The 26,788-nt window shown below is 41.6% G+C and overlaps 2 protein-coding genes across 3 annotated transcripts in view; one reads left to right on the top strand and one right to left on the bottom strand.

The window, feature by feature from the left end:
* The window catches only part of Slc35f2 (solute carrier family 35 member F2), a 136,096-nt gene that overhangs the window by 95,778 nt on the left and 13,530 nt on the right, over positions 1-26,788 (bottom strand). The window contains exon 3 of one of the 2 annotated variants that reach the window (XR_005870411.1): positions 21,680-21,832. The exons of the other annotated variant lie outside the window; for it this stretch is intronic. The gene's annotated coding sequence lies outside the window, so the exon portion shown is untranslated. Of the gene's footprint in view, positions 1-21,679; positions 21,833-26,788 lie in introns of those variants that run through there. 2 annotated transcript variants of the gene reach the window in all.
* Rab39a (RAB39A, member RAS oncogene family) lies at positions 533-19,703 on the top strand. Its single transcript, XM_005069542.4, has 2 exons — positions 533-875; positions 15,846-19,703. The coding sequence occupies exons 1-2, from the start codon at positions 649-651 to the stop codon at positions 16,270-16,272; spliced, it is 654 nt and encodes a 217-aa protein (XP_005069599.1). The 5' UTR covers positions 533-648; the 3' UTR covers positions 16,273-19,703.

Genomic DNA, 26,788 nt, shown 5'->3' with positions numbered 1-26,788 from the left:
GTAGCTCCATGCCTACTTCCGAGATGAGAGTCCTATTATGAGGTGCCCACCGAGATGCGTGAGAGAAAATGACTCTCACTTCCCATTGGCTGAACTTCCTGGTGTTTAGTCCTCCAATACATTTTCGTTGGTTACTATAGCTGTCACGTCCTTTTGCCACACCCACTTCCTGGTTCGCATCCAGCAAGAGCTGGACTAGAGTGCTTTACTGTAGTCTGGCGGTGTCCGGTTTCCCCACATCCTAGGCGGAGGCTCTCGCCTCGCTCCGCTAGTCCGAGACCCCCAGCCCCTTAATCTCGAGGACCCGCCCCCAGAACGTCAGTCCCCTCCCCTTATGGTTGGGGCCCCACCCTCAGCCCGAGACACCGCCTCTGCAAGTTGGATCCGCGCCTCCAGCTCATGAAAACACTTCTACCTGCTATCCCGCCCTAACTTGTGGCCCCGCCCTTATCTTCAAGACCCGCCCCAGGCAGAACAAGTCCACGCCCCCTGCCCGCGGTCCCGCCCCTCCCTACCCAGAGGGCGGCGACCAGGCGGCGGCCGCAGCCGCAGGAAAATGCTGGAAGCCAGCGGGCGCGCACCGCGGAGGTGCTGAAGGGACAGTTCCCGTGGTAGAACTTGCCCCTGAACGCGCAGGGCACATAAGCCATGGAGACTATCTGGATCTATCAGTTCCGCCTCATCGTGATCGGGGACTCCACGGTGGGCAAGTCGTGCCTCCTGCACCGCTTCACCCAGGGCCGCTTCCCAGGGCTGCGCTCCCCAGCCTGCGACCCCACGGTTGGAGTCGACTTCTTCTCGCGCCTGCTGGAGATTGAGCCGGGCAAGAGGATCAAGCTGCAGCTCTGGGACACGGCGGGGCAGGAGCGCTTCAGGTAGGGAGGCACCAGCTACGGGCTCTCGAAAGTGCTAGCGCTCGGTGCTCGCTTCCCCTTCGCCCCTCCCCTTCCAGGGGCTACTTCCTCCTCCGCAGTTTCTTCTTTCTTTAGCGCGGATTCCTGCCCCTTTCCCTTTCTGTCTCCTTTCCCGTCCGAACCTGGGCCGCCTAGTCTTCTCCAGCTCTATCTGCTCTTCTAGGCGTTTGGTCCCTTTGGGTCCACCGCTGCCTTCTCTTCAAACTCGACTTCGCACATACGCCCTTATTCAACGACCTTCCTCCTAGATTCCCCTCTCCAGCCTTGACCAAGCCTCTTTCGGGCCGGGGGAAATGCCTAGTGGGGTTCCCTAGTCTGTGATAAATCTTTAGTTCTCAGCAAGCAGAAGTCCAGCCGGGGTTGTGGCCTGGGCTCCCTCGGAACGGTTCACAGAGAGATCCATGCGGTAATCGGTTTGAACATCTGACAGCACCAACTGTGGTCATCAGAAAATACTGGGCCATGACCCTTGGGTCCTGGAAAACAACTAAATACAAATTCGGAGTCAACGACACAACTGGGTGTTTGTGTATGTGTTTGTGTTTGAAGGGTGGAGTTGCCTTTAAAGTTTGTCATCTTTGGTATGCTTTGATGTGAAAAATATTGCGTTTTGTCTGCAACTTTCCCTTTATTTCATTGATCGGTACTTAACGCTCCGGCATGATAACAAGAGAAAATACTTTTCTAAATGAAGAGGGTCTCAAGTAAATAGTCTCATTCTAAATGTCCACTGAGGAACCTGAAAGATTGTACAAAGATGACAGACGTTACAGAAACAGAATTCCTTGGATATGTGAGATTAGATCGCATTTAAAGCGTATTTCCAGTTTCTGAGATGGAAAAGTACTTTATTTTAGAGGGAGGTAAGGAAACTGGCAATGTATTGTTTTGTTTCTTTAAATCACATGATCAATTGAACTCCTGTAGGCAAGCATTTTCACATCTCTCAGTAAGTACTCTGCTTGTGAAATAAAGAACTCCATTAAGGAACTTCCAGAACATGGCTTCCCCTCACTCCCAAACAGCATCTATTCCGAATGAGTGCATTCTACATATATAGAAGGTCCAACATTGAAATTTTTGGCTTCCATTCCTGGGCCTGACACTAATTCGAGGAGATAATAAGGGAACTGCCTTGCTTGCTTGTATATTAGGTTTTTTTGTTTGTTTGTTTTTACTTTTGTGTGGGAAGTAGGAAAATAGTAAGGCTAGCTTTCACAGGTGTTGAAGGTTTTTTGATGTTGTTTAGAATTCTATGAAGACATTTGTGTTCCCTTTTCAATCAGCCTCCTCTGATTGAAACAGTTTGTAAAACTTGCTGTGCCTCATCTGTAAAATGAAGATATCCCCATGATTTCTAAGATTCCTTCCAGTTTAACCACTCTTGAGGTCAGTTACAGCATCTTCCATTTGTGATCTTACTCAGAGTTGAACTTTGAGATATTTCAGGGTCAGGAAAAAAAAAGCATTTACTGAGAGTGCTTGCTGTGTCCTAAAAGTGGTAAAATCTTCTGTGTCTACTTACTTAAAAGTAATTCCTCAACCTATTGACAGGAAAATAAAGGATCATTAATCTATTAGAATGCAAAGACCTTTGCTAGTTGACAGTTTTGTAACACCTTTGATAAGAATATAAATAGCAATTCATTTTATATATACATTATTAAAACCAGCCAGTAACTGCCCCATAATAATGGAAGGACAGTTAGAGAATGTTTACAATGAGTCATATTTTGTTATGTTGACTCTTTACCAATGATATATTCATAAATACATACATATTTTAGTAGCTACCTTCAATACTTGCCTTTCTAGAATTTACCTTAACACTTCACCATAAAACTGCATTCAACACAATTATGGTTACATCATCTTGCATCTTCTAGAAAAATGCAGATATTTATTTTGAATCATGGATCTCCTGGCACGTTTTATTACATTCAAGGGCATTTGGAGCTATATGCCTGTCATTGCAATCATCCCCTGAGGAATTTGTGGGAACTATTGTATTAGAAGGTTTATTGGTGATTAGACATAAAGCATAAGAGGAGCTTACTTTAGAGAGCTCATGGTGTAGTTGGAAAGCATAAACAAATATATTGCAGAACAATGAAATTCCCAACTGGTAATTATCATGACTAGTTTCCCTTCAGTATTTAAATTAACATTCTAGTGGATTTTAACCACTTGAATAATAAAAAGGGACAACATTGGCTGGGCATGGTGACACTTGCCTATCCTTCCAAGGTTGAAGCAGGAGGATCTTGTGTAGCCAACCCAGGCTACACAACCAGACTTGTCTCAAAAGGGTTACAACACTGGGAATGGTAATACAAGCCTTTAATTCCAGCTTTTGGGAAGGAGAGGTAAACAAGTAAGTCTCTAAGTTCTAGGCCATACAAGTTGTGGGCCAAGTGCTACACATCGAGATCCTGTCTAAAAAAAATAAAAGAAGAAAATCAGGGATATTGATTTGGTTTATACAATACTTAAGATTCCATGAAGAACCCTAGTTCAGTAAGTAAGGGCCACTGTGTGTCTAGGAAGTGGGGAAGGGGAGTCTAGAATTGTGAATGTTAGAGGGGAACTAGCAATCACCACTTTTTATAATTTTTAAATGTAGTGGGAAAAGTTTAGCAGGAAATAAAAACAATGTTTAGTGCAGTGTCTGTTTGAGACACACTCTGGAGACCAGGCTAGCTTCGAATTCACTGTCTCCCAAGTCCTGGGATTAAAGGTGTGTGCCACCAATGCCAGCTGGAAGGGTTAAAAATATTAAAGGTGTTAAGCAGAAGAATATAAATTTTGATTTCTTTCTACAAAATACATTTATATGATATAAAGTGCTATGGTCTGTCCTTCTTGTGTTGACACCACCAGTTTCAACCGGCTCCACCAGTGTAATTGGTAAGAGGTATTGGAGCTTCTAAAAGGTGGGGGTCTATAAAGTAAAGTTATTGGGTCATTGGCTGCATCATCCTTTGGAGGGATCAAGTAATTTCTCATGGAGGATCTGCAAGATGGCTCTGTGGGTAAAGGTACCTGCTGCCAAACCTGGTTACCTAAGTTTGATTCCTAGGACCCACATGGTATAAAGAGAGCATTGGCTTCTGATCGCTATGTGTGTACTGGGGTGTGTCCCCTCATGAATAAATTCATGAAATAAAAATCTAAAATAGAGAATTCTAAAAAGTACTTTCTCGTGGAACCTCGGTTAGTTTCATACAAATTAAGTTCTCAAGAAAAGAATGAGCCTGGCCACTCCCAGCTTTCTGGGACCTTGTTTGGGTATATGATGTCTTTCTCTCAGACATACTGCCACCAAGATGTCACCTACCAGCTAAAGAGGCCTTCACTAAACCTAGTGTTATGCTGTTTGAACTTTCAGCCTCCAAAACTGAGCTAGATGAACTGCTTTCCTTTGTACTGTATCCAGCCTCAGACATTTTGTCATAGCAGCAGAAAGCAGTCTAACACAGAGAGTTGAAAAAGCGTAGTAGCAATTTTGAATACACACATACTATGAAACTTCCAGATTTCAAACCAAATTTGACCTTTTTTTCATATTGTCTGATCTTTGGGGTAGTACAATTATAGCAATCAATTATAATACTCAGAGAATACTGTCTTCTTCCCCCAGTGCTCTCAAGATGTACTCTGTAAGAACACACATCCCCTGGGATTCTTTTCAAAGGATGACTTGTATAATCATGTGAGTTTAGACATCTCTATAATATCTCCTAAAGACTCCATACCAAAGCCTCTAAGACTCCTGGCATGTTGTGTATGCCTGTGATCTAAACACCTGGGAAGCAGAGGCGGGATTGTACATTTGAAGCCAGCATAGGCTGCATAGCAAGTCTTTGTCTTAAAATACCATGGAGTAAAACTGTAGCTCAGTGGCAGAGTACTTGTTTGCCATTCCTCAAGGCCCTAGGTTTGATCCCAGCACTATAGGAAGAAAGATGCTAAGAAATATTGCAGCAAAGAAATGTATTTAACTTTGATTAAATTAACAGATTTACTTGGGCTATTTTCAAAATACCCAATTAGGGATAACTAGTGTGCAGGAGTATAGTATGCTTTGGGAAAGGCTCCTTTAATAAATTGCTTTCATCTTTTTCAGATTTGAAGCAATAGCAGACCTACATAAATGAGTTAGCTGGCTAGTTAGCTTAGCAAAAGGCTGTAGGCTGTAAGGACTGTGGTTAGTTAACTTAGGGGCTCCTCCTGTCTGTCTCAGGGATGAGCTTACAGGTGCACACTGCCATGCCTGTTTTTTTTTTTACACAGGGGCTAGGGATCCAAATTCAGGCCTTTATACTTGCAAGGGAAGCATTTACCCACTGAGCCATTTCCCAGCCTCCTTTCCTGATTCTTTAGCCCCTCCAATGTATCTGTTTTTACAGGGCTTAGTGTGATATGGAGTCATGTAGGTACGGCTGAAGCATAGCTTCATGGCCTCAGATAAGTGTAGTAAGTGACCCAAACTGAACTCAAGAAGTGAAACCAAGAGAGAATGCTGCAAAAGGGTAAATTAGGTGGCCCCTAAGAACTTTCTTAGCTGAAAAAGGTATTATGAAGAAAGATGATAGATCCTCACATTATAGGTATTGCCTGCCATTTTTCCTTGGCATAGTTTTTAATATGTTATTAGGTGTCACTAGAGAGAAGGCTTTCTTCTTTTTTATTAAACTAAATTTATATATTTTTATTGAGAAATGGTCTCATGAAATCCAGGCTGGCTCAAACTCACTTTGTAGTCGTTCCCTTAAAACTAAACTGATCCTCCTGTCTCTACTTTTTTTTTTTAAGATTTATTTATTTATTATGTACACAGTGTCTTGCCTGCATGTACACCTGCAGGCCAGAAGAGGGCACCAGATCTCATTATAGATGGTTGTGAGCCACCATGTGGTTGTTAGGAATTGAACTCAGGACCTCTGGAAGAGCAGCCAGTGTTCTTAACCTCTGAGCCATCTCTCCAGCCCCGTCTCTACTTCTCAAATGCCAATTTTTGCGAAGGAGGTTGAGACAGGGTTTCTCTTTGAAACAGTCCTAGCTGTCCTGGAACTTACTCTGTAGACCAAGCCGGCCTTGAACTCATAGAGATCTGCCTGCCTGTACCTCTCAAATTCTGGGATTAAAGAAAGGTGTGTGCCACCACCAGCAGCTTCAAATGCTATTTTCTAAGTAATAATTAATGAATAGAGAGTCTTTGACTTACACAAGATCTTATAGCCCATAGCTGGTTTGCATAAGAACTCAGTTCTTGCTGGGTGATGATGGCACACGCCTTTAATCCCATCACTTGGGAGGCAGAGACTAGTGGATCTCTGTGAGTTCAAGGCCAGCCATGGCTACACAGAGAAATCCTGTCTTTAAAAACAAACAAGAAAACCCCTCAGTTCTCTTTCCCTTGGTTTTATTTATTTTTATTTCATGTGTGTGTGCCTGTATACCACATGTATGCAGTGCCCATGGAGGTCTGAAGAGGGCATCAGATGCCCTGGGACTGGAGTTATGATGGCTACTTGGAACTGAACATGGGTCCTGTAGAAGAGCAGTCAGTGCTGTTACCTCTGAGCCATCTCCAGCCCCCCAGGTCTCTTAACATTGTGTTTAGTGCTCTTTCTATGCCAGACTTCCTGTTATGGTTGAAGCAAACTGTAATGCAGTTTCTATCCTGGAAAGTCTTTGTTTCCAAACAACACAGCGCCCATTCCAAACTTAATAGACATCCAAACTATTACCTTGCTCACTGCTATATTCAGGAAACAAAGGGGAAAACTGCTCTACATAGTGGTTGTAATACCAGAATGACAACATGTATCTTTGGCAACAGGGAATGACAGCCCTCTGATTATTCCCTTTTATTATATGAAAAAAGTAATGTTGAGAAGTTGGATATTATTCTTCTGTGAAAGATACCAGAACACACTGGAATAGGGGCTGTGTAGACGGCTCATTGAGTAAAGAGTTTGTTGTTCAAGCATGAGGACCTGAGTTCAAATCCCCAACACTCATGTAAAATGGCATGGATTTGTTTGTGCAGGGTCTTAGTACATAGCCAGGGCTGGCTTTGAACTTATGACACTCCTGCCTCTGCCTCTCAGTCTTGGGATTATAGCCATACACCACCACGACTAGCTCTGTGGACCTTTTTTATAATGGTAGCAGGGGTTGAGATATAATCAAATAGGCTGAAAAAATATATAGTGTGTCATATGTATTAACTGCTATGGAGAATAAGAACAAAAATAGCAAATAGAGTATTGGGAGTGGCAAGAAGCACTGTCACCATTGAGGATGTGCCATGAAAGGGAGGTAAAAGGTGTCCACAGGGGAGCTGACTGACTGACATGTTCAAAGGGAAAAGGGGCTCCATTAGTTCCTTGTCCGTATTCCTTGGAGCCTCTGTAACCACAGCCTGACTTTTTTTTAATGGGAAGATGCTGGAATTACTCATGTTTGGGTGAAGTTCACATGTCAGAATCCTCGGCCAAGGGCAGAGACTGAGTCCTGATAAAATGAGAGGGGAGTCTTCGGTTGTAAGCCCCTGAAGTCATCCTAAGGGCCAGCATCACAAGACAGGAGAATCAGGCCAGTGAAGCATCAACACAATACCTATTCCCACAAGGGCAGTCGAATATGCAACCCTGGCTGGAAGAGAGGCTAATGCATTTGTGGGCTGCTAGCTGCCAACAGTCTTTAGTGTCAAAGTACTTCTGTCTTCTAAACACCTATTTTTCAGTTGGCAGAGCCACAGGAAGGGCATTTCCAGGTGGAGCATCTGATTCATTTAAGCCAAGCCAGCATGTGCCCAGTATTTTAGAGAGTCTAACACGCATCCAGCAAAGTACATGATGACGTGTAAACACTACATAATCTTACCACGTACATTTAAAGTTTTAGATATGTCACTGCTATAAATCCTGCGTGCACCAGGGCCTGTGGAGTCCATATAGCAACATCATCTTGTTTTTGGTGCCTGCCAGAAAATTAGGTATCTGCCTGAGAAATCATTTATATTTTTTTAGAATATCAATAGTAGTTTTTGTGTGTGTGTGCCAAAAGACTCCAAATTCCCCACAGCAGTTTGCTCCCAGTTCCTTACGTTAATCATACATTAAACAAATCTTTGTAAATGCAAGTGGGCTCTGAGGCTGCTAGCAATCACTCATGTGTATATTATCTTGTCGGGGGTGGAGAAAACTCAACAGCTAAAACCTTTTTTTTCCTTTGGATTTTTGAGACAAGATTTCTCTGTATTGTTTTGGAGCCTGTCCTGGAACTTGCTGTGTGGACTAGGTGCCTGCCTCTGCTTCCCAAATGCTGGGATTAAAGGTGTGCACCACCATCGCCCGGCCAGCTAAAACTTTTTATGTAGTTATACTGGGCATGGTTGCACATCTATAATCCCAGCACTTAGAAGGCCAAGGCTAACTATGAGTTTGAGGCCTGACCGGCTATACAGTGAGATCTTGGAAAGAGACAAAGAGACAAGAGAGCTGACAGAGGACAGATAATGCACGACTCCACTATTAGAAGCACTTGTCAAACCTAAAAATAGCAGGAAATAGAATGGTGGTCAGATATCTAAATTTAGATACCTGAAGATCTGAGCAACATTGTCCTTAAAATTAACAGTACCTCACCATACACTTAAAATTTAAAAATTAAGCTGAGTGGTGACTTTAATCCCAGCACTGGGGAGGCAGAGGGAGGCAGATCTCTGTGAGTTCGAGACCAGCCTGGTCTACAGAGCGAGTTCCAGGACAGCTAGGCCTGTTACAGAGAAACCCTGTCTTGAAAAAAAAAATTAAAGAAATGTTACTCCAGTCTGAGATGTCCCCAAAACTTGTATGAAAGGGACTTGGTTTCCAGTCAATGGGTCTGGGAGAAGTGACTGAATCCTGATCTGATAGTCTAATCCCAAATGGTGTCATAGTATGATGGCAATGTGAAGAATGGTTGGACGCAATGTCACTGAAATATATGCCTTGTCCCTGGAATGTGTTCTCTTCCTCTCTCTGCATCTCCCTCTGTCTATCCCTTCCCCTCCCTCTCTATCCCTACAGCCCTCTCCTCTCCCTCTTCCCACCTTCTCCATCGCTACCACCCTGAGGTGAGCAGTTCTGCTCACACACCCTGACTGCCATGGTGCTTTTCTTCTAACAGGGGACTCTGGGCATAAACCTCTGAAACTGTGAGCGAAAATAAATATTTTCCTGCTTAAATTGTTTTTCTTGGGTATTTATCATAATGAAAGATAGTCTGACTGATTAACATGTAGGAAGATCTCCTGCTGGTTTTCATTTCTCTATAATTTATTAGATTTATTTTTTTTTGATAACACAAGCAAAATTGTACATGTTTATAGGATGCCATGACATTTTGATACACATATTTATTGTCTAATGTTTAAATATGATTACACTAGTTTACCTCAGACAACATTTTTATGATGAAAATACAGACATTATTTTCTATATTTAAAAAATATACAGTACATTAGCATTATCTGTGGCCATATATTTTTTTAAATTGATCCTTGTAAAACCATGTTGAAAGTTATGAAGTATTTGTGACTTTGATTTCTAGCATTTTTTTCCTAGACAAGGTCTGTACAAATTTCCTCTGCCAATTATGTCCTGGGTGCCCTAGATATGAGCATCTTGAGGATCTTCATAAAAGGTGAAATTTGCTTAGATCCCTTTTTAGGCTGCCTTGATAGATAGGCTAGGATAAGATAGTTCCTAAGCTGGAGGACTAAGTTTGGAAGGAGCAGTAGATCCCATGAGTTCTGAGCAGCAACAACTGTAGGAAGACTATGGTCCTCACATGATGGTACTGCCCCTTACCTACATGTTCACCCACTGCCATTGAAGCTCCAAGGAGCAGAGGGCTGAAGAGATGGCTCAGAAGTTAAGAGCACTGGCTGCTCTTCCAGAGGTCCTGAGTTCAATTCCCAGCACCCACATGATGGCTCACAACCATCTACAATGAGATTTGATGCTCTCTTCTGGTGTACAGGCATGCATGTAGATAGAATACTGGAATATTCTATCAGGAATTTAAAAAACGAATTTAAAAAAGAAACTCTGGCCAGCCTGGTCTACAGACTGAGTTCTAGGACAGCCTCCAAAACAATACAGAGAAACTCTGTCTCAGAAAAAAAAAAAAAAAAGCTGCAAGGAGCCAGTTGGCAGACTGGACTAAGTCAGAAGAAGAATTACAGTGTGCTCTAGTGAAAGCATTCCTCCCCGACTGCAAAAACTTCTTTATCAGCAAAATTTAAAGAGATTAAAAGCCTCCAAAATATTTAGTGACTCAGGAGCCAAACATGGTGACTCATAATCCCAGTTCTTGGGAGGACATGACGGAAGAATTGTCTAGAGTTCGAGGCCTAGTGGGCTACAGTGTGAGTCACTAGCAGAAAATGGAAAAGATATTTGAAAATAAAATAGGATTCAGTGGCTCATTAAATGCAGTTGAGAAAGGCTTCATCACCCAGTCTTCACCCATTGCTTCCCACAGAACAACTGTGGCTCATAGAGAAAACACCCCTCCTGTACTACTCGTTAGTTTAGGATGCATGCATCCTCAAGGATCATGTCAAAATCCTGCAAAGTGGAATCCCCTGGATGTTGAATATGTAAATCCTCAAGAGCCACTCCACAGTTGTATAGAACCAGCTGCCTCTCGATGATAGTTCTTGGAATCCCATGGTTGACATCAGCCCATTTCCCATCTTCACCATGATTAACTGAATACTTTAATTGGTGCCATATAGGTAATAACACAGCAAGGAATGCGGCATTCTGTGATTTTGTGGATAGTTACTAAGATGCCTAGATTTCAGAGTGTATCCTTTATAGTGAGAACATGCAATTTCTCACATCAGCAGTTGCTGGAACAAACAGTGACTGTCTAAGCCAACCTGGGTAAAAGGAAGACCCTTGAGCCCTGGCACAGCTCACTCCCCTGGCCACTTTGAATTCAAACTAGAGTGGAAATCTTTACTGATAAGGGCAGGACAGGATATTCTGTTTTGCAAATTATCAAGAATTCCTGTATGGAGGAGCCTTTTCATAGGCTTTCATATAAGCTACAAAAGTTCATTACTATTTATTACATGTTCATCAACATGCCCCTTGAACCTCTTTATAAGTAGATGGTGATTATTGTTTTTTTTTTCAACACGACAAACCCTTAGCCTGTGCTAATGAATTGTTGTGGATATTGAGCCACATCTAGCCTCTAGAAACAGTGGGCAATGAGTTGTAGCACTAGAAGCTTTCAAAATAGAAGAGTTTCCCTTTTCTACTTAGCTTTAAGTGCTCCAAAGAGTAGGGCAGACTGGTGCTAACTTGACCTCCCCCCGCTCTCGGTGTGTGTGTGGGGGGGTGAGATGGGGTGGATGGGTGATGACAGAGCTCAAGGCTGGTGCATCAAAGAATACCCATAGTCGTTTGGTGTTCTACAAATGGGCATTTAGTTTCTTTCAAAGCCAGGTTAGGAGCCAAGAACTATTTTTCAAAAGAGTAATAGCCTTTGATGAAGAGCATGCCTCTATTCCAGAATGCCACTCCTATCATTATCCATTGGAGTCCTCCCTGGGCTTAATTGAACATCTCAGTCTCGGTTTACACTTGAGGCTGGTACCATTAGATCTGATATAGATATATAAATATATGTGTGTGTATGTGTATGTATACATATATGCATATATATGCAAATATTTCAACACTGAATTTTCATTTTTTGGGTGGTAACTCATTTTTTAATTTGTAATTATTTCAAAATTAATTTGAAATAGCATAACTCTAAATATCTTGGTGATGTAATGAGGTCATGCAGTTAATTTGCTTGTTTGTTTGTTTGTTTGTTTGTTTTCAGACAGGGTTTCTCTGTGTAGCCCTAGCTGTCTTGGAACTCACTCTGTAGACCAGACTGGTCTCAAACTCACAGAGATCCACCTGCCTCTGCCTCCAGAGTACTGAGATTAAAAGCGTGCACTACCACTGCTCAGCTCAGTTAATTTGTATTACATCCCAGTGACTTTTGAAAGATCCATTAATGCAATTACATCATTTCCCTTTCCTCTCTCTAAGACCGCCTATGTATCTCCTGACCTTACTCTTTCAAACCCAGAGTCTTTTTTCTTTAACTGTTGATGTTGGGGTGTGTGTGTGTCCCTAAATAAATAAATACAAGCTGTTTGTTTGCAGGGCTGACAACTTGGAATGGTTTTTCCAGGGAAAGCAACTTCTTCCACCCAGCATTCTTCATCTAGGGTTAAACTTTAGCTGTCCCCTTCCACAATAGCATGTCTGTCGGTGTCGTCCTTGTTCAGGCTCTATTATTTTAAATTATGCATACTTGTATCTCCATGTAAGTATATACATTTGAATGTAGGTGCCCTCAAAGTGCAGAGACATCTGATCTCCCGGAGCTGAAGTTACAGGCAGTTGTGAGCTAACGTGGGTACTGGAAACCAAACTCAGGTCCTCAGGGATCGGCACATACTTGTAACTACTGAGCTCTCTCCCAAGTTCACATGTCCCAGGAAAATCTTTAAAAGCTTGCAGTAAATAATCTTCTCAACACGGAGTTTTCAAGCACAAAAGGTTTGCTTTTAAAAATTAATCTGGTGAGCTGGGTGTTGGTGGCGTACACCTTTAATCCCAGTGCTCAGGAGGCAGAGGCAAGTGGATCTCTGTGAGTTCAAGGCCAGCCTGGTCTACCAAGCCAGTTCTAGGACAGCGTCCAAAATACAGAGAAACCCTGTTTCAAAAAAAAATTAAACTGGTGAAACCGGTGAGTTGGCTCAGCAGGTAAATGCAAATGCTACCAAGCCTGGGGACCTGAGTTTAATTTTGTCTTAGGATTTCTTTCTTTTTTTAAAATTTTTCTTTTTATTTTTTTAATTTTATTTGTTTGTTTTTTGATTTGTTTTTGTTTTTTGAGGGTTTCTCAAAACAGGGTTTTTTTCTGTGGTTTTGGAGGCTGTCCTGGAACAAGCTCTTGTAGACCAGGCTAGTCTCAAACTCGCAGATATCCCCCTGCCTCTGCCTCCCAAATGCTGGGATTAAAGGTGTGCACTACCGCCACCACCCAGCCTTAGTTATGGTTTCTATTGCTGTGAAGGGACACCATGACCGTGGCAACTCTTTTTTTTGTTTTGTTTTTGTTTTTTGAGACAGGGTTTCTCTATTGTTTTAGAGGCTGTCCTGGAACTCGCTCTGTAGACCAGCCTGTCCTCAGACTCACAGAGATCCACCTGCCTCTGCCTCCCAAGTGCTGGGATTAAAGGCCTGAGTCACCAACTCATGGCAACTCTTATAAGGGAAAATATTTAACTGAAGTGTTGGCTTATAGTTGAGAAGTACAGTCCATTATCATCATGGCCGGGAGCATGGGAATGTGCAGGCAGACTTGGTGCTAGCTACATCTTGATCAGAAGGCAACAGGACATGGACTGTGTCATTGAGCATGGCTTGAGTATATACGATCCCTCAAAGCTGGCCTCCACAGTGACACACTTCCTCCATCAAGAACATATCTACAAACATACCATACTAACAAAGCCACATCTATTCTAACAAAGCCACAACTCCTCATAGCACTACTCTCTTTGGGGGCCATTTTCTTTCAAGCAACCACAGACCCTAAAACCCAGATGGTGGAAGAAGAAAACCACCCTTGAAAGTTGTCCTCTGGTCTCCACATGTGTGCCATGGTATGCACATACTCAAATACATATACAACATACACATACATACACAATAAGGTAAGTAAATAAATGTAATAAAATTACACTGGTGTTAAGTTATAGAGAGCAAGGTAGATTTGGTGCTGATTGGAAGTTTCGCATAACAACATAGTCTTAATTAGATTTATCTTATGATACTGTACACCTGCCAGAATTCATATACACACAGATAGATGAGTGGCAGAACAATAACAAATTAATTATCCCACAGACTAAAACAAGACAGCAGCAACTTAATTGAACTAGATTATTTACATCCTGCCAAAATTGGTAGACAATTTTTCTCGTCATCAATGATCGTACAGTAGTGTAGTCCTCAAAAACTGTCATGTGGAACCTCACATGATGGTACATGTGGGAAGACAGCTGGGCCCCATAGCAGTTCTAGGCTGGCCTGGGCTTAGAAAACCATGTCTCAAAATAAGAAAGATGGATGAAAGGACAGGAGAAGGTAGGAGAGCCACCTGGGAATATTTTATGAACTTTAAGGAAAAACTGGAAGACAAGTGAATAAAAGGGGGGCGGTAGATATTTCTTCACACTCAAAAAGCAAAGTCATTTTTTTTCCTGGCAGTACTAAGTATTGAACCTGGAACCTCATGAGTGCTAGACAAGTATTCAATGACTGTAAACACCTGCCCTAGAAGCAAGGGCAGGCACAATGTTGGGTCACTGAACTACTGTGGCTTTAGGAATGAGGATAGTGTAGTGAGTACAAGGGTCCAGGGCATTCTACTGTCCCTTCATAGAGGTCTCTGTGCCCTGGGCAAGTAGATGAGTTTAGTGTGGAGCATTGATAACTTGGGTTCTGACACTTGGGAGGTCCTTGGCATTTAGCACTTCCTTTTGCCCTTTTGACTAGTCAGTCCTGTATAGCAAATGTTCTGTGATACCTACAAGCCAATATGATATAAGACACATGTATCAAACATATTTGACCTTCAGGATTGAGCTACATCCAGTCAGCACACTGCAAAAATTGATGCAAATGTAATAGCAGTGGGGTAACCATTCCATGGAATTATTTGAGAAAGGAGTAAGTAATGGGGAAGGCTTCTCAGACAATACCTCTCTTGAACTACTGAAGGAGAAATGGGAGTGTGAAAGACGGAGAAAGGGTAAATGAGAACCAGGTAGGAAAAGATAAAATGAACATGCAACAGTTTTCTTTCCTTAGCTATTAGAACAGAGCTCCGGTGAACTACAGGACAGGAAAGATCGTTAAGTCTGCATTGCTATATGACACCCCCCCCTTTACACCGTCTCCATTTGTTTGTCTGTGTTTGGAGTTGTTTTTGGCTGTCTCAAGGCTGGTCTCAATCTCATTGTGTAGGTAAAGAAGACTTGTGTGTGTGTGTGTGTGTGTGTGTGTGTGTGTGTGTGTGTGTGTGTAGGTACTCAAGCACATGTGTGTGTGATGAGTGTGGAAGCCTGAAATCAGTCTCAGATAGTGTTCCTCTTTTATTGTCTATCTTGTTTTCTTTTAAACCAATCTCTCACTGGCCTAGAACTCACATATACTAGATGTCCAGCCAGCAAGCCCCAGAGGTCTGCCTCCCCAGTGCTAGGCTTACAATTTTGAGCCACCACACCAGGCTTTTTTCTATGAGTTCTAGGGACCAAACGCAGGTCTTCGTGTCTTCATTGAAAACGCTTTTCCAACTGAGTTAGCTTCTTAGTTCAACTTTGAACTTCTCATTCTCTTACATTCACCCGCTGTGCAAAGGGACTACAGAGGTGTGTCACCATACATGCCATATTTGATGCTGGGGATGGAACTCAGGGCTCCCTGCATGCTAGGCACTCTACTACAGAGTTACATCCCTATTCTCTATTCATCTATGTTTTTAACCCAATTTTGTAATAACTCTTCTGTCAAATACTTAAAAAATAAAACCTCATAAGATACTGCAAGATGATATACTACAAAAGTTCTTATGTGTCTAAAAAAACAACTTCAATATTCTATCTGTATACCAAATGGGCATATGTGTTAATCTCAGAATATTTTTGTTCATCTAAGATACTTCAATGTCGGATTTATAAATTCTATTTAAGTGACATTAAGCTATCTTCAAATTTCCTTTTGGTGTTTCAATATTCAAAGGAGGAGAAAAGAGCATTGTCCTTACACAATCTTTTTTATTTTTCAGATCAATAACTCGATCCTATTATCGCAACTCAGTTGGTGGATTTTTGGTATTTGACATTACTAACCGACGGTCTTTTGAACATGTGAAAGATTGGCTAGAAGAAGCAAAAATGCATGTACAGCCTTTTCATATTATATTTCTCCTGGTGGGACATAAATGTGATTTAGCTTCACAACGCCAGGTGTCAAGGGAAGAAGCCGAGAAACTGTCAACAGACTGTGGAATGAAGTACATAGAAACCTCAGCAAAAGATGCTACAAACGTTGAGGAGTCCTTCACAATCTTGACAAGAGACATCTATGAACTTATTAAGAAGGGAGAGATTTGTATTCAGGATGGCTGGGAAGGGGTTAAAAGTGGTTTTGTTCCAAACACTGTGCATTCTTCTGAGGAAGCAGTAAAGCCCAGGAAGGAGTGCTTCTGCTGACTTCAACATGGCAAAGAACTGTCACAGACAGGCCACGATGCTTCTGGATAAATGCCGACATTTACAGCAGAACGGCACAAGGAGTGAACACCTACGAAACATCCAGACCCACGGTATCACTGTCATAAGCTGTTGGATACAGGGCTCTGTGCTCACCAGTAACACTAACAGATAACATAGTCTGCTAAGTTAGGAGGTAAAGCAGACAACTTTTTTCCTGAAACCACTCTACAAAATTACATCCACTCTTACTTTCTTAGGGTACAGCTGACCTTAAGTGTCCAGATATGTCAGTATTATTCTTGACAGTTGAAAATGTTTTTTCATACATGTAGTCTGGTTGAAAAGAAATGTATCAGGATTATGTTCTCCTGAGTTAATTAGTATTGAATTATAAAGTGCACTTGAAGGACCAACAAGATGGCTCAGTGGGTAAGGAGCTTGTCACCAAATCTGTAGACTTGAGTTTGATCTCTGGAACCCCATGGTAGAAGGAAAGAACCTACTTCCCTTGAAGTCATTCCCTGACCTCAACATGCATGCTGTCATACAGGTGCACACACAAATACACATGAAAAAGTGCAGGGACATGCACTAAATCATGTGAAAAATGCATAAGACACACCTTGCAGGCTGGGGCCATAGCTTAGTGGTAGAATGTTTCCTTAGTTTCTGAAAACCTAGATTCAATCCCCAGCATCAAGACTGGAAGGGGAGACAGCAAAGTACTTATAAGAAGTCTCAGAAGTACTAACTAGGAATAAAATAAAAGTTTTCATTTCAAAGTGCACAGATATGCTATTATTAGAACATAGTAAGGTTTTTTGTTCCTGGGTTAATTGGCCCTGGAATCTTCAACTTTGATAAGGTATATAAATGTTCAAGCAAATATTTTAAGCAAATATTCACAAAAGGGATCACTCAGGAGCAAGTACTTTGATATTATAGTACACTGTCCAAATTTAGCCAAGAAAAACAAACACAAATTTAGTCAAGAAAAAAAATAGTGACATTTTCAAAGAAAAAAGTGCAGTTTACCTCAAACTATTATAAAAATTATCAATATACATGCAGTATTTTAAAATTTTTCCAAAATTATCCTGTTTCCAGTAAAAGAAAAGTGGACAAGATGTTCTGAACAAGAAAAATGGTGTTAGCCACTTGATTGAGCATTCACATTTCATTTTACAGTCTCATTAATCAACAGGAGAGAAGATAAAATACTCAGTTAAATGAATAAAATGATGTATAAGTTCAGTTCTTTTTTAACTAGTTTTTCTTTCTTTTTTGCAGTTTTGCTATATAGCTCAGACCCACTGGTCTCCGTCTCCCAAGTGCTGGGTATATGCCACCATGCCCAGTTACTTCATTTTTTGGCAGAGAGTGTGAGACAGGGTTTCACTCTGATTGCCCTTGTTGGCCTCGAACTTGATATGTGGACTAGGCTGGATTTGAAGTCAAAGGTTTGCCTGCTTCTGCTTCTGAGTGCTGGGATCATGTCTAATTTTTAACTTACTGCTTGAACATGCATGGAAGGGACATTTTGATCACAGTGTTAAATATTTTATAACATGTATATCTGTTCTATGCTATAAATCACAGAAGGGTATCTAATTACCCAATGGAATTGCCTTTTTGAAATTGTAAGACTCTTATGCTTAAACTTATAGTAACTTTGTTTGAAAATGGTATAGTGTAGAAAATATTAAGCAAGAAGTCAGAGAACATAGCTCTAAGCTTGCCTTTGCTCTACTAGTTAGTATTTGACCATAAGAATGTCCTATGATCTCGAGTTGAGCCTATTAGACTCATTTATTGAATTTTATGGAATTACTATTTTGAAAATCAAGTGGAGTACAGAAAGCACTATACAAGTGTATTGCTGATGCAGCTGCTTCTGGACATTATATTTACAGTTGGTGAGAATTTCTTTTCTTGTATTCTGTCCTTCTACTTCTGTGTGGAGGTAACAGAAGTTGGTATGTATGTTCATGGACCCAGATGAGTCCTTGGTTGGCATTGCCTTCTGTCCTTCTACCTTGAACCACCGTTCCTCTAAAGCATAAACAATAGAGAAGAAAGCCCTTGGAAAATTAATCTAATCAAAAAGTTACATCTGATAATGTTTTTGTGAATCTCTGAAGTAGGTATTTGATTGTATTTTAAAATATTAACACTTGTATATTTTCTAGGTTTGTGCATTTTTAATAGTGCTTATGAAGAGAATATAAATTATGCTACTATAAAAGCTCTGAATATTTATATTGTTGATATTTTTATATCCCCAGGCTCTTTTGTGGGAATGCATTCAAACTGCCCCTTCCCATATGAAGCCGTCTACTTTTACTGCTTGTTACATTTCTAAATTTTACATTTCAATCTTCCATCACATCCAAAATGGCATGACCTAAAATACTGAATATCTAACAGTTTTACCTGTGGTCTACTTGTCAAGTTAAACAATTGAAATTTAAAGTGTGATTTTTTTATTCTCAGTGACACCTTTCATAATAGTAATGCTGGATAAAGACTAAAGTCTGGTCTGAAGGATAGGATGTGTTCTATACTCAGAATAGAATTAGGAAGCTGGGTGCTAGAGAGATGGCTCAGAGGTTAAGAGCGGTGGCTGTTCTTACAGAGGTCCTGAGTTCAATTCCCAGCACCCCATGGTGGCTCACAACCATCTGTAATGAGATCTGGTGCCCTCCATAATAAATAATGAAAAAAAGAATTAGGAAGCTGGGAGAATGGGCCCCCAAAAGCTGATCCTTGCAGGAGCAGAAACGTGTGTGTGTGTGTGTGTGTGTGTGTGTGTGTGTGTGTATGCACGCGTTCATGGTTGAGGTATGTGAAAGGTTAAATAAAGCTGATCAATTGCTTTTACTTTACAGAGGAGGTATTTCCCTAACCCTTGTAGAGGAGGTGTCAACAGTGAGTGATAATTCTGACATGGTGACATATACCTTTAATCCCAGCACTCAGGAGGCAGAGGCAAGTGGATCTCTGAGTTCTAGGTCAAGCCTAGTCTACAAAGTGAATTCCTGGATAGTCAGAGCTGTTGCACAGAGAAACTCTGTCATGAAAACCCAAAAATAAGACTGCCAAACATGTATACCCTTAACCCCAAATCTATCCATATATATATATATATATATACATATATATATATAGATGTATGTATATATAGTGTGTTATATGTATGTGTGTACTTATGTATGCATACATACATATAATTGACCTATTTCTTATACATCATGGAGGGTGTGATAATTCCAAAATAGTCAATATTTGATCTAGGCAAAAAGATTTTGCCTGGATTTCTGTTTTTCTTTAGTGTTTTTCGAGACAGGATTTCTCTGGGTAACAGTCCTGGCTGTCCTGGAACTCACTCTGAATTTAAGGCCAGTCTGATCTACAGATCAAATTCCAGAACAGCCAAAGTTACATGGTGAGACCCTGTTTAAAAAAAAAGACATACGGCCGGGCGGTGGTGGCGCACGCCTTTAATCCCAGCACTCGGGAGGCAGAGGCAGGCGGATTTCTGTGAGTTCGAGGCCAGGCTGGACCGACAGCCTCCAAAACCCTGTCTCGTAAAACCAAAAAAAAAAAAAAGAAGACATACAAATATTACTATATTTAAATTTACTTAATCCTATTCAAGTTTTATTCTATTAGATGGTATAGCTAATTACCAAATACTGTAAGTCATTAGAATTTTTTAAGTCAACAAAATTCTACCCAGTGTATAATAGACTTGCATCTGATGGGCACTGCCCATCCACAGTGCTAGTAATTTCAGAACATGGAAGGGTGTAATGGTTCACTGTATGTAAGCTTGAACAAGATGTTCACGTGGTCAGAATGCTTTTCAATGTGCGCTTTATGTTCTCTTCATCATCATAGCAGCAAGGAAGAGAGAGTCCCTGAGCCTGGAAACCTGAGGGTTTGGGGTTCCAAAAATGCCAAGCAACCAAAAACAATCCTGTACTGTTTTTTGTTTTGGGTTTTTTTTTTGGGGGGGGTTGAGACAGAGTTTCTCTTTGTAGTCCTGCCTGTCCTGGAACTCACTGTGTATCAGGCTGGTCTCCAACTCAGAGATCCACTTGCTGCCTCTACCTCCCAAGTGCTGGGATTACAGGCATGAGCCACCACTGCCCAGCTTGTGTATTGCTAACATGCCTTTTTATTGAGCTTTACATCACTGGAAAACTGGATCTAGATTTCTAAAATCATGATGTGGCTGTTTTTATACTGCCCTTGGTTCAAAGAAGAGCATAACTTCTGAGACTTCAGAATGCCCTGTATTTGAATAATTCCTTATATCTGATCAAGCCAAAAGGATGAGCTGGACTAAAGACGCATTTGATAAGCTGACTCATTGCTTTCCTCATAGCTGCCCGGAAAGAGTTAGATTGGAAATACAAAGGAAACATCATATTTAGGGGACATCACTTAGAGCTAGCTCCTTTGTATTTTAAAGCAGTAGAGTAGCAAGGCCAGGTGTGATGGTATGTGGCTGTAATCCAGAGACAGCAGGGTCACTACCACAGAGCAAAATCCTGTATCAGTCACTCAACAGTAGAATAGATGTCCAACCAGAGCTACTCTTAGGAATCCCACAGCTGATGAATATCTATTTATGCTTCAGAATCTTTCCAAACCTCAAATGTTTCCACCACTCTATTCCTGGGCAATCAATCTTCACCCATAGGAAACCATTCTCTTTAACCAGAATGAAGTGCTGTGTGACTTGACACTTCTTGATAACACTAGTAACTGAAGTAAGGAGACCTGGGTCGTAAGCTATGGCAATCTGAGTCAATCACTACACATTCTATTTCACTTGCTGCACACAATCATGCTAAAAAAAATAAAACAAGATGAGTTTTTTAAAGACCTTTTAAAAAGGGTACCTCTGGGTAAAACTTTGGTCTCTGTTAAGATAGTGCCTGACACATTGTTGTAACTGTGATGACATTTAATGACTACTAATGTGGTTATGGTGTTGAATTATGCCTTCTAAATGTGTGTTCCACATTTTTATATTTGACTTCCACATATTTAATTTTAACACATACATTCCATGGAAGAATAAATGTTTTGCTATTGTAATCTATTGGTATTTTTTCCAGAATGATAAGAAAAGTAAAATATGGTATAAACTTGATGGATGTTATTAATACTACCTGATTTAAAATAATGAAGATTGTCACAGAAACCTTCAAAAATGTGAACTAAAATAAACCTTTTAACAAGTTAATTACTCAAATGTTTTGTTAGAGTCGTAAAACTGAAAACAAACCCCTGATCACACATACTTCATCTCCTTTGACTGCAGGGATGAAGTAGACCATTTGGTTACCTTTCTGTTTTACAACCAGGGTGATCAAAAGGAACAGAATCAATGTGATGTTTCTAAACGAAGATGTTTATTATATCCTGTCTGTTACACAGCCAATGAGCCTCATTTCTCTCACGGAGGCTGGCTGTCAAGTCCAAAGTCTTCAGGCTGCAGGCTTAGAAGAACTTATGCTGCAGCTAGACTGCAAAGGTCGTCTGCCTAGAAACAAACAAACAAGCTGCTATTGTCAATGAAGTCCAAAGACAGTTTTCTGAAGAATCCCACCTTTCCAAGAGCAGAGCAGACCAGCCTTTTTATTCTATTCGGTCTTCAATTGATTAGATGATACCCACTCACATTATGAAGGCTGATCATACTTTAAAGTCCACTAATTTAAATGTTAACCTCCTCTGCTGGGCATGGTGGCACATGCTTTTAATCCCAGCACTCAGGAGGAAGATCTAAGTGAGTTCGCAGCCTGGTCTACATAGTGAGTTCCAGGATGGTCAGAGCTAGGTGGAGATCCAGTCTCAAAAAAGAAAGAAAGAAAGAAAAAAAAAGCTAATCTCTTCCAAGCACACTTGTACAGAAACATCTAAAATGAGCACTGATATCATGGCTCAACAAAGTTGACATGCTGGGTGGTGGTGGTGCACATCTTTAATCCCAGTACTCAGGATGATTATTCTCTGTCAGTTCAAAGCCAGCCTGGCCTACAGAGTTGAGTTCCAGGACAGCCAGGGCTACACACAGAGAAACCCTGTCTCTTTAAAAACAAAAACAAAAAACAAAGTTGACACATTAAATTAGCCATTCCAAAAACCTAGAAAAACAAAGTGTTCTTATTTACATGTGAAATCTAAAACAATAGAACCCATAAAAGCAGAAATGAGAAAGATATGAATGTTGGTTACTAGAGGCTGGGAATGGTAGGAAATGAAGAAAGACACTCAATTAGATAAGAGGAATGAACAATAAATACAATGATGGTTATGTGTATTAGGCTGATTCAATGATTCCAAATTGTGTACATAGTATCATGGCATCCCTTTGTACCCCATAAATGTATATAGTTTACTAATGAAGAGACCAGTATCAGCTCAAGACACCCCAAGACCAAGCTCTCAGTACAAAGGAGATTTATTTGCCCTAAAGGGACAAGGGCAGGGAATAAGAGACAAGACAGGAAATAGAGGACGAGGGAGAAGGGGGAAAGGACAAGGGATATCTTTTTTATGCTGTCATGGCAGTTCTAGCATTCCAACTGCAGTTAATGTGCACAGTATTTTCTGCCTTCCATCCTGTGGAAAAGTTGGCACTAACTCCTGAGATTCTTGCCACAGTATTAAATCTAATATTCCTGAAAATGCTCCCAAATCAATAAAATTTCCCTTATTTATTCCCTCCCCCCTTTCTCCCTGGCCTTCTGATAAAGTGCCTTAAAACAAAAAAACAAACAAAGAAAAAAAAAACAGTGGCAGAGCCAGTCAAGTCCCTAGCATGTGTAAAAAGATACAAAAGATGGACAGGTTTTCAGGAAAGAACAAGTCAGGACAATTAGAGATAGGTCAGAAAGTGTTTGACTAAAGAGACAAGGATCTGATAAAGATGTGGTACACCAACACAGCTGCAGTACAAACCCCAGTCACTCTCAACTCTTCCCATCTACACCATGATAAAAAAAGAGGAGACCTTTACAAAAGACCAATGCGTCTATGGCAACGAAATGAGTCACTGGAAAAATAAAATCAATGCTGGAAACAGGCAGGCCCTCCCCAAACCCAAGCCAATCCTAGCTGTGGAGGATTAGTGAGACTGGGCATCCTTTGACCCAGGCCCCCAGGAGCCTAAGGTAACTTTCACCACAGGGGGTCAACCTGTAATATTTATGGTGGACACAGGGGCTACTCATCTGGTATTACAGAAGCCCCTGGGACCCCTTACCAACCAAACAATGGAAGTACAGAGGCCAACAGTGGATGTCAAAGAATACAAATGGACCACTGCCTAGACTGTTAACCTAAGACAAGGAACTGTTGTGACTCCTTCTGAATGCCCCTACCTTTACTAGGGCAGGACTTCTTGAACAAGCTCCAGGCAACTATGTCATTCTCAGAAGACTCTCCTAGGTTGCAATTGGGAGGCCCTGCTCAGGTTTTAACTATGACCTGCCCAATGAGTGAGGAATACCTGCTCCCCCAAAATCCAGCGCATCCATTTCCTGGAAGGGGAATGGAAAAAGTTGCTGATCCAGGAAATTCCAAAAAGTTTGGGCAGAGGACAATCCTCTTGGCTTGGCAAAACATGTGCCACCATCATAATGCACCTAACATCTGGGGCAGTGCCCATTCAAGTCAAGCAGTGCCCGATCAGTTCAGAGGCCAGGGAATGGATTAAGATTCACAGCAGGCACCTCCTTGAAGTCAACATACTTACTCCCTTTAAAAAAATGATTTAACTTTATTTCATTTGCATTGGTGTGAATGTATCAGATCCCCTGGAACTAGAGTTACAGACAGTTGTGAGCTGCCATGTGGATGCTGGGAATTGAACCCGGGTCCTCTAGAAGAACAACCACTGAGCCATCTCTCAAGCATCCATATTTATTTCTTGTCAGTCAGCCTGGAATACCCTCCTTGATGCTTGTCCAAAAGCTTGGAATTTGAGATTATATAGAGCAGTACAAGACTAAAGGGAAGTGAACAGGAGGGTAGAATCCATTTACACAACTATTCAAATCACTGCAGTTTGTTCAGTTTATTACAATCAGAGCATGAAGTTTATACTGAACTGGGCTTAAAAGATGCATTCTTCTCCATCCCTCTGTCAAAATTAAGTCAGTCCATCTTCTCATTTGAATGGGATGACCCTGAACTGCGATATCAGAACAACTAACCTGGACCAGACTACCTCAAGGGTTCAAAAATTCTCCCACCATCCTGGATGAAACACTCAAGCAAGACTTGTCTCTTCTGTAGTAATCACCCTGAGGTAACCTTACTTCAATGTAGATGATTTATTGTTGGCTGCTAAAATGAGGAGAGCTGTTTGAGAGCCACCAGAGGCCTTTTGGAAACTCTAGCCCAGTTAGGCTATAGTTTCTAAAAAGAAAGCTCAAATTTGAGCCTGGTATTGGTGGTACACATCTTTAATCCCAGCACTCGGGAAGCAGAGGCAGGCGGATCTCTGTGAGTTGGAAGCCAGCCTGGTCTACAGAGTGAGTTCCAGGCTAGGCTCCAAAGCAAAACAGAGAAACCTGTCCCCCCAAAAAAACAAAAGAAAATTACATTTAAAAAAAGAAAGTTCAAATTTGCTTACTCCAGGTTACTTACTTGGGATATGAGCTGAGAGAAGGGAAAAGACTGTTGTCCCAGGCCAGCATAGCAGCCACACTGTAAATCCCAACACTAACAACCAAAAAACAAGCTAAGGAATTTTGGGTAGGGCTGGGGGGGGTCAGGACAGGGCAGGGGAAGGCTTTCCCTAGTGAAGTGTTGGACAGGGGCTGAACTGTAACTACTTCTCTGGTGAAGCCCTCCAGAGCTGTTAACACTGGGGAAGCCTTTCCCTGAAGGAGAGCTGTAAGCTGCTACACTTACTGTGACCTGTGGTATTCCTTGGCTCTTGATTACCAGAATACCTTTCCATCCAAACTGTAACACAGTATTCTGTGACTCCTGAGTGCCAGAATCCCTGTTCACCCCATCCTAATGCTTACACTTGTACTCTCCTATGGTTAGGGTCTGCCTAGGCCCCCTGAGTACTGGGATTACAGGCAAGAGCCCCCACTACCAGGCTATTATTAGTGAAGAGCAGGGAAGGGGGAGAGGGGGTGTGGTATACAGGCTTGTCTGGAAGAAACATGGCGAGTGAGAAAATGGGATGGTATATCTGCTTTCAAAGATCATTCATGGCATTTGTATGGGGGCTTAGCCACAGCAGGCAAGCACATAGAATATGTGTACACACATGCATATAGATTACATAAGACCCGGGATGACTAGGCATGTGCCTGAATGCTGACAGTGCTGACCCTAGAAATGCTAACACCTGAGGTGACTAAGCATTTTTTCTGAATGCTCATTGCCACATGTGCAGTCATGAGATCCTGTAAATGATAACACTGACAGCTTACATCTTAAAGACACTGGATCTCTACATAGCTCTACATAGCTCCCTTGTTTAAGTAGCCACTACACCTAGCTCAATTTTTTTGTTTTTCTATTTAATGCTAATTAGACAAGATAAAGTTATTTTTATTTTCCTGGTACTGGAAAATTAGGTAATCAGTTGTGTAATTGCGAATAGGAAAAAAAGCATTAAATGTGCTAGGAAGCCAGACACTTCTTTAATGTTAGCACTTGGGAGGCTGAGGCAGGTGGATCTCTGAGCTCTAGACCAGCCAGGCTTATGTAGAAGGGGCCCTCTCTCAAAACCCCACCCTATCCATAAAGTAAGAAGTGCTAGGAATTTGTTTCTCTGAGTTTGTCCTTTTATATCAAGTCCATGTGCCTGCCACTGTACTTAATTATGGAGCTACTGAGGCAGGGTTTGAACACGCTCCATCTCAATTGCTGCAAGTGTAGTGCCCAGCCTCCCCATTTTAGCAGCCATGACAGGCTACCATGTGCTTGCAAGACCTTGCGGTTCCTGTCCTGGTCACTAGCAGGTCAGATGCCCTCCTGATGGCAAGGAACCAATCAGAAGTTAGCTGGTGGGGCTGTGCTTTACAGCTCTGGGTGTACTTTACAGACAAGTGCACAACAGTGACGTGCAGAGCATAGCAACCGCCCTGGGAGGCCTATGGGCCATAACAACCAGTTGACCAATTAACACAGAGCCAGCCACCCAAACCTAGAAGTGCACCAATCCTGAGACTGTTTCATACCCTAGACACTCCCCTTATGCTGCCCTTTAAGATCCCTGCCTCGAGGTTGCCTGGTCTTTCTCCAGCCATCCCCCAGGGTGGATGGATGAAGGGCCTGAGCTTATGGGTTTAGCTCATTAAATAACTTCAATAAAAGACTCTTTGCTTTTGTATCAAAATGGGCCTCCTGGTGATTTTGGGGTTCAGAATTTGAGCACAACACAGGCAGAACAGTGGCCACAGGAGGAACCACAATGCCTGGTAGAGGAACACAGCCCTAAAACTCCTGACTCCTGACAAGTCAAATA

Source organism: Mesocricetus auratus, unplaced genomic scaffold (genome assembly GCF_017639785.1).
Source record: "Mesocricetus auratus isolate SY011 unplaced genomic scaffold, BCM_Maur_2.0 Super-Scaffold_100022, whole genome shotgun sequence".
NCBI classification, from domain to species: Eukaryota; Metazoa; Chordata; class Mammalia; order Rodentia; family Cricetidae; genus Mesocricetus; species Mesocricetus auratus.
The sequence above is the reverse complement of the archived record's forward strand: the minus strand, read 5'-3'. Positions and strand labels throughout refer to the sequence as shown.

Coding starts and splice junctions, on each gene's coding strand:
- Rab39a (XM_005069542.4), top strand. CDS start 649: ATGGAGACTATCTGGATCTATCAGTTCCGCCTCATCGTGATCGGGGAC. Junction 876..15,845: donor GCGGGGCAGGAGCGCTTCAG/GTAGGGAGGCAC, acceptor TTTATTTTTCAG/ATCAATAACTCGATCCTATT.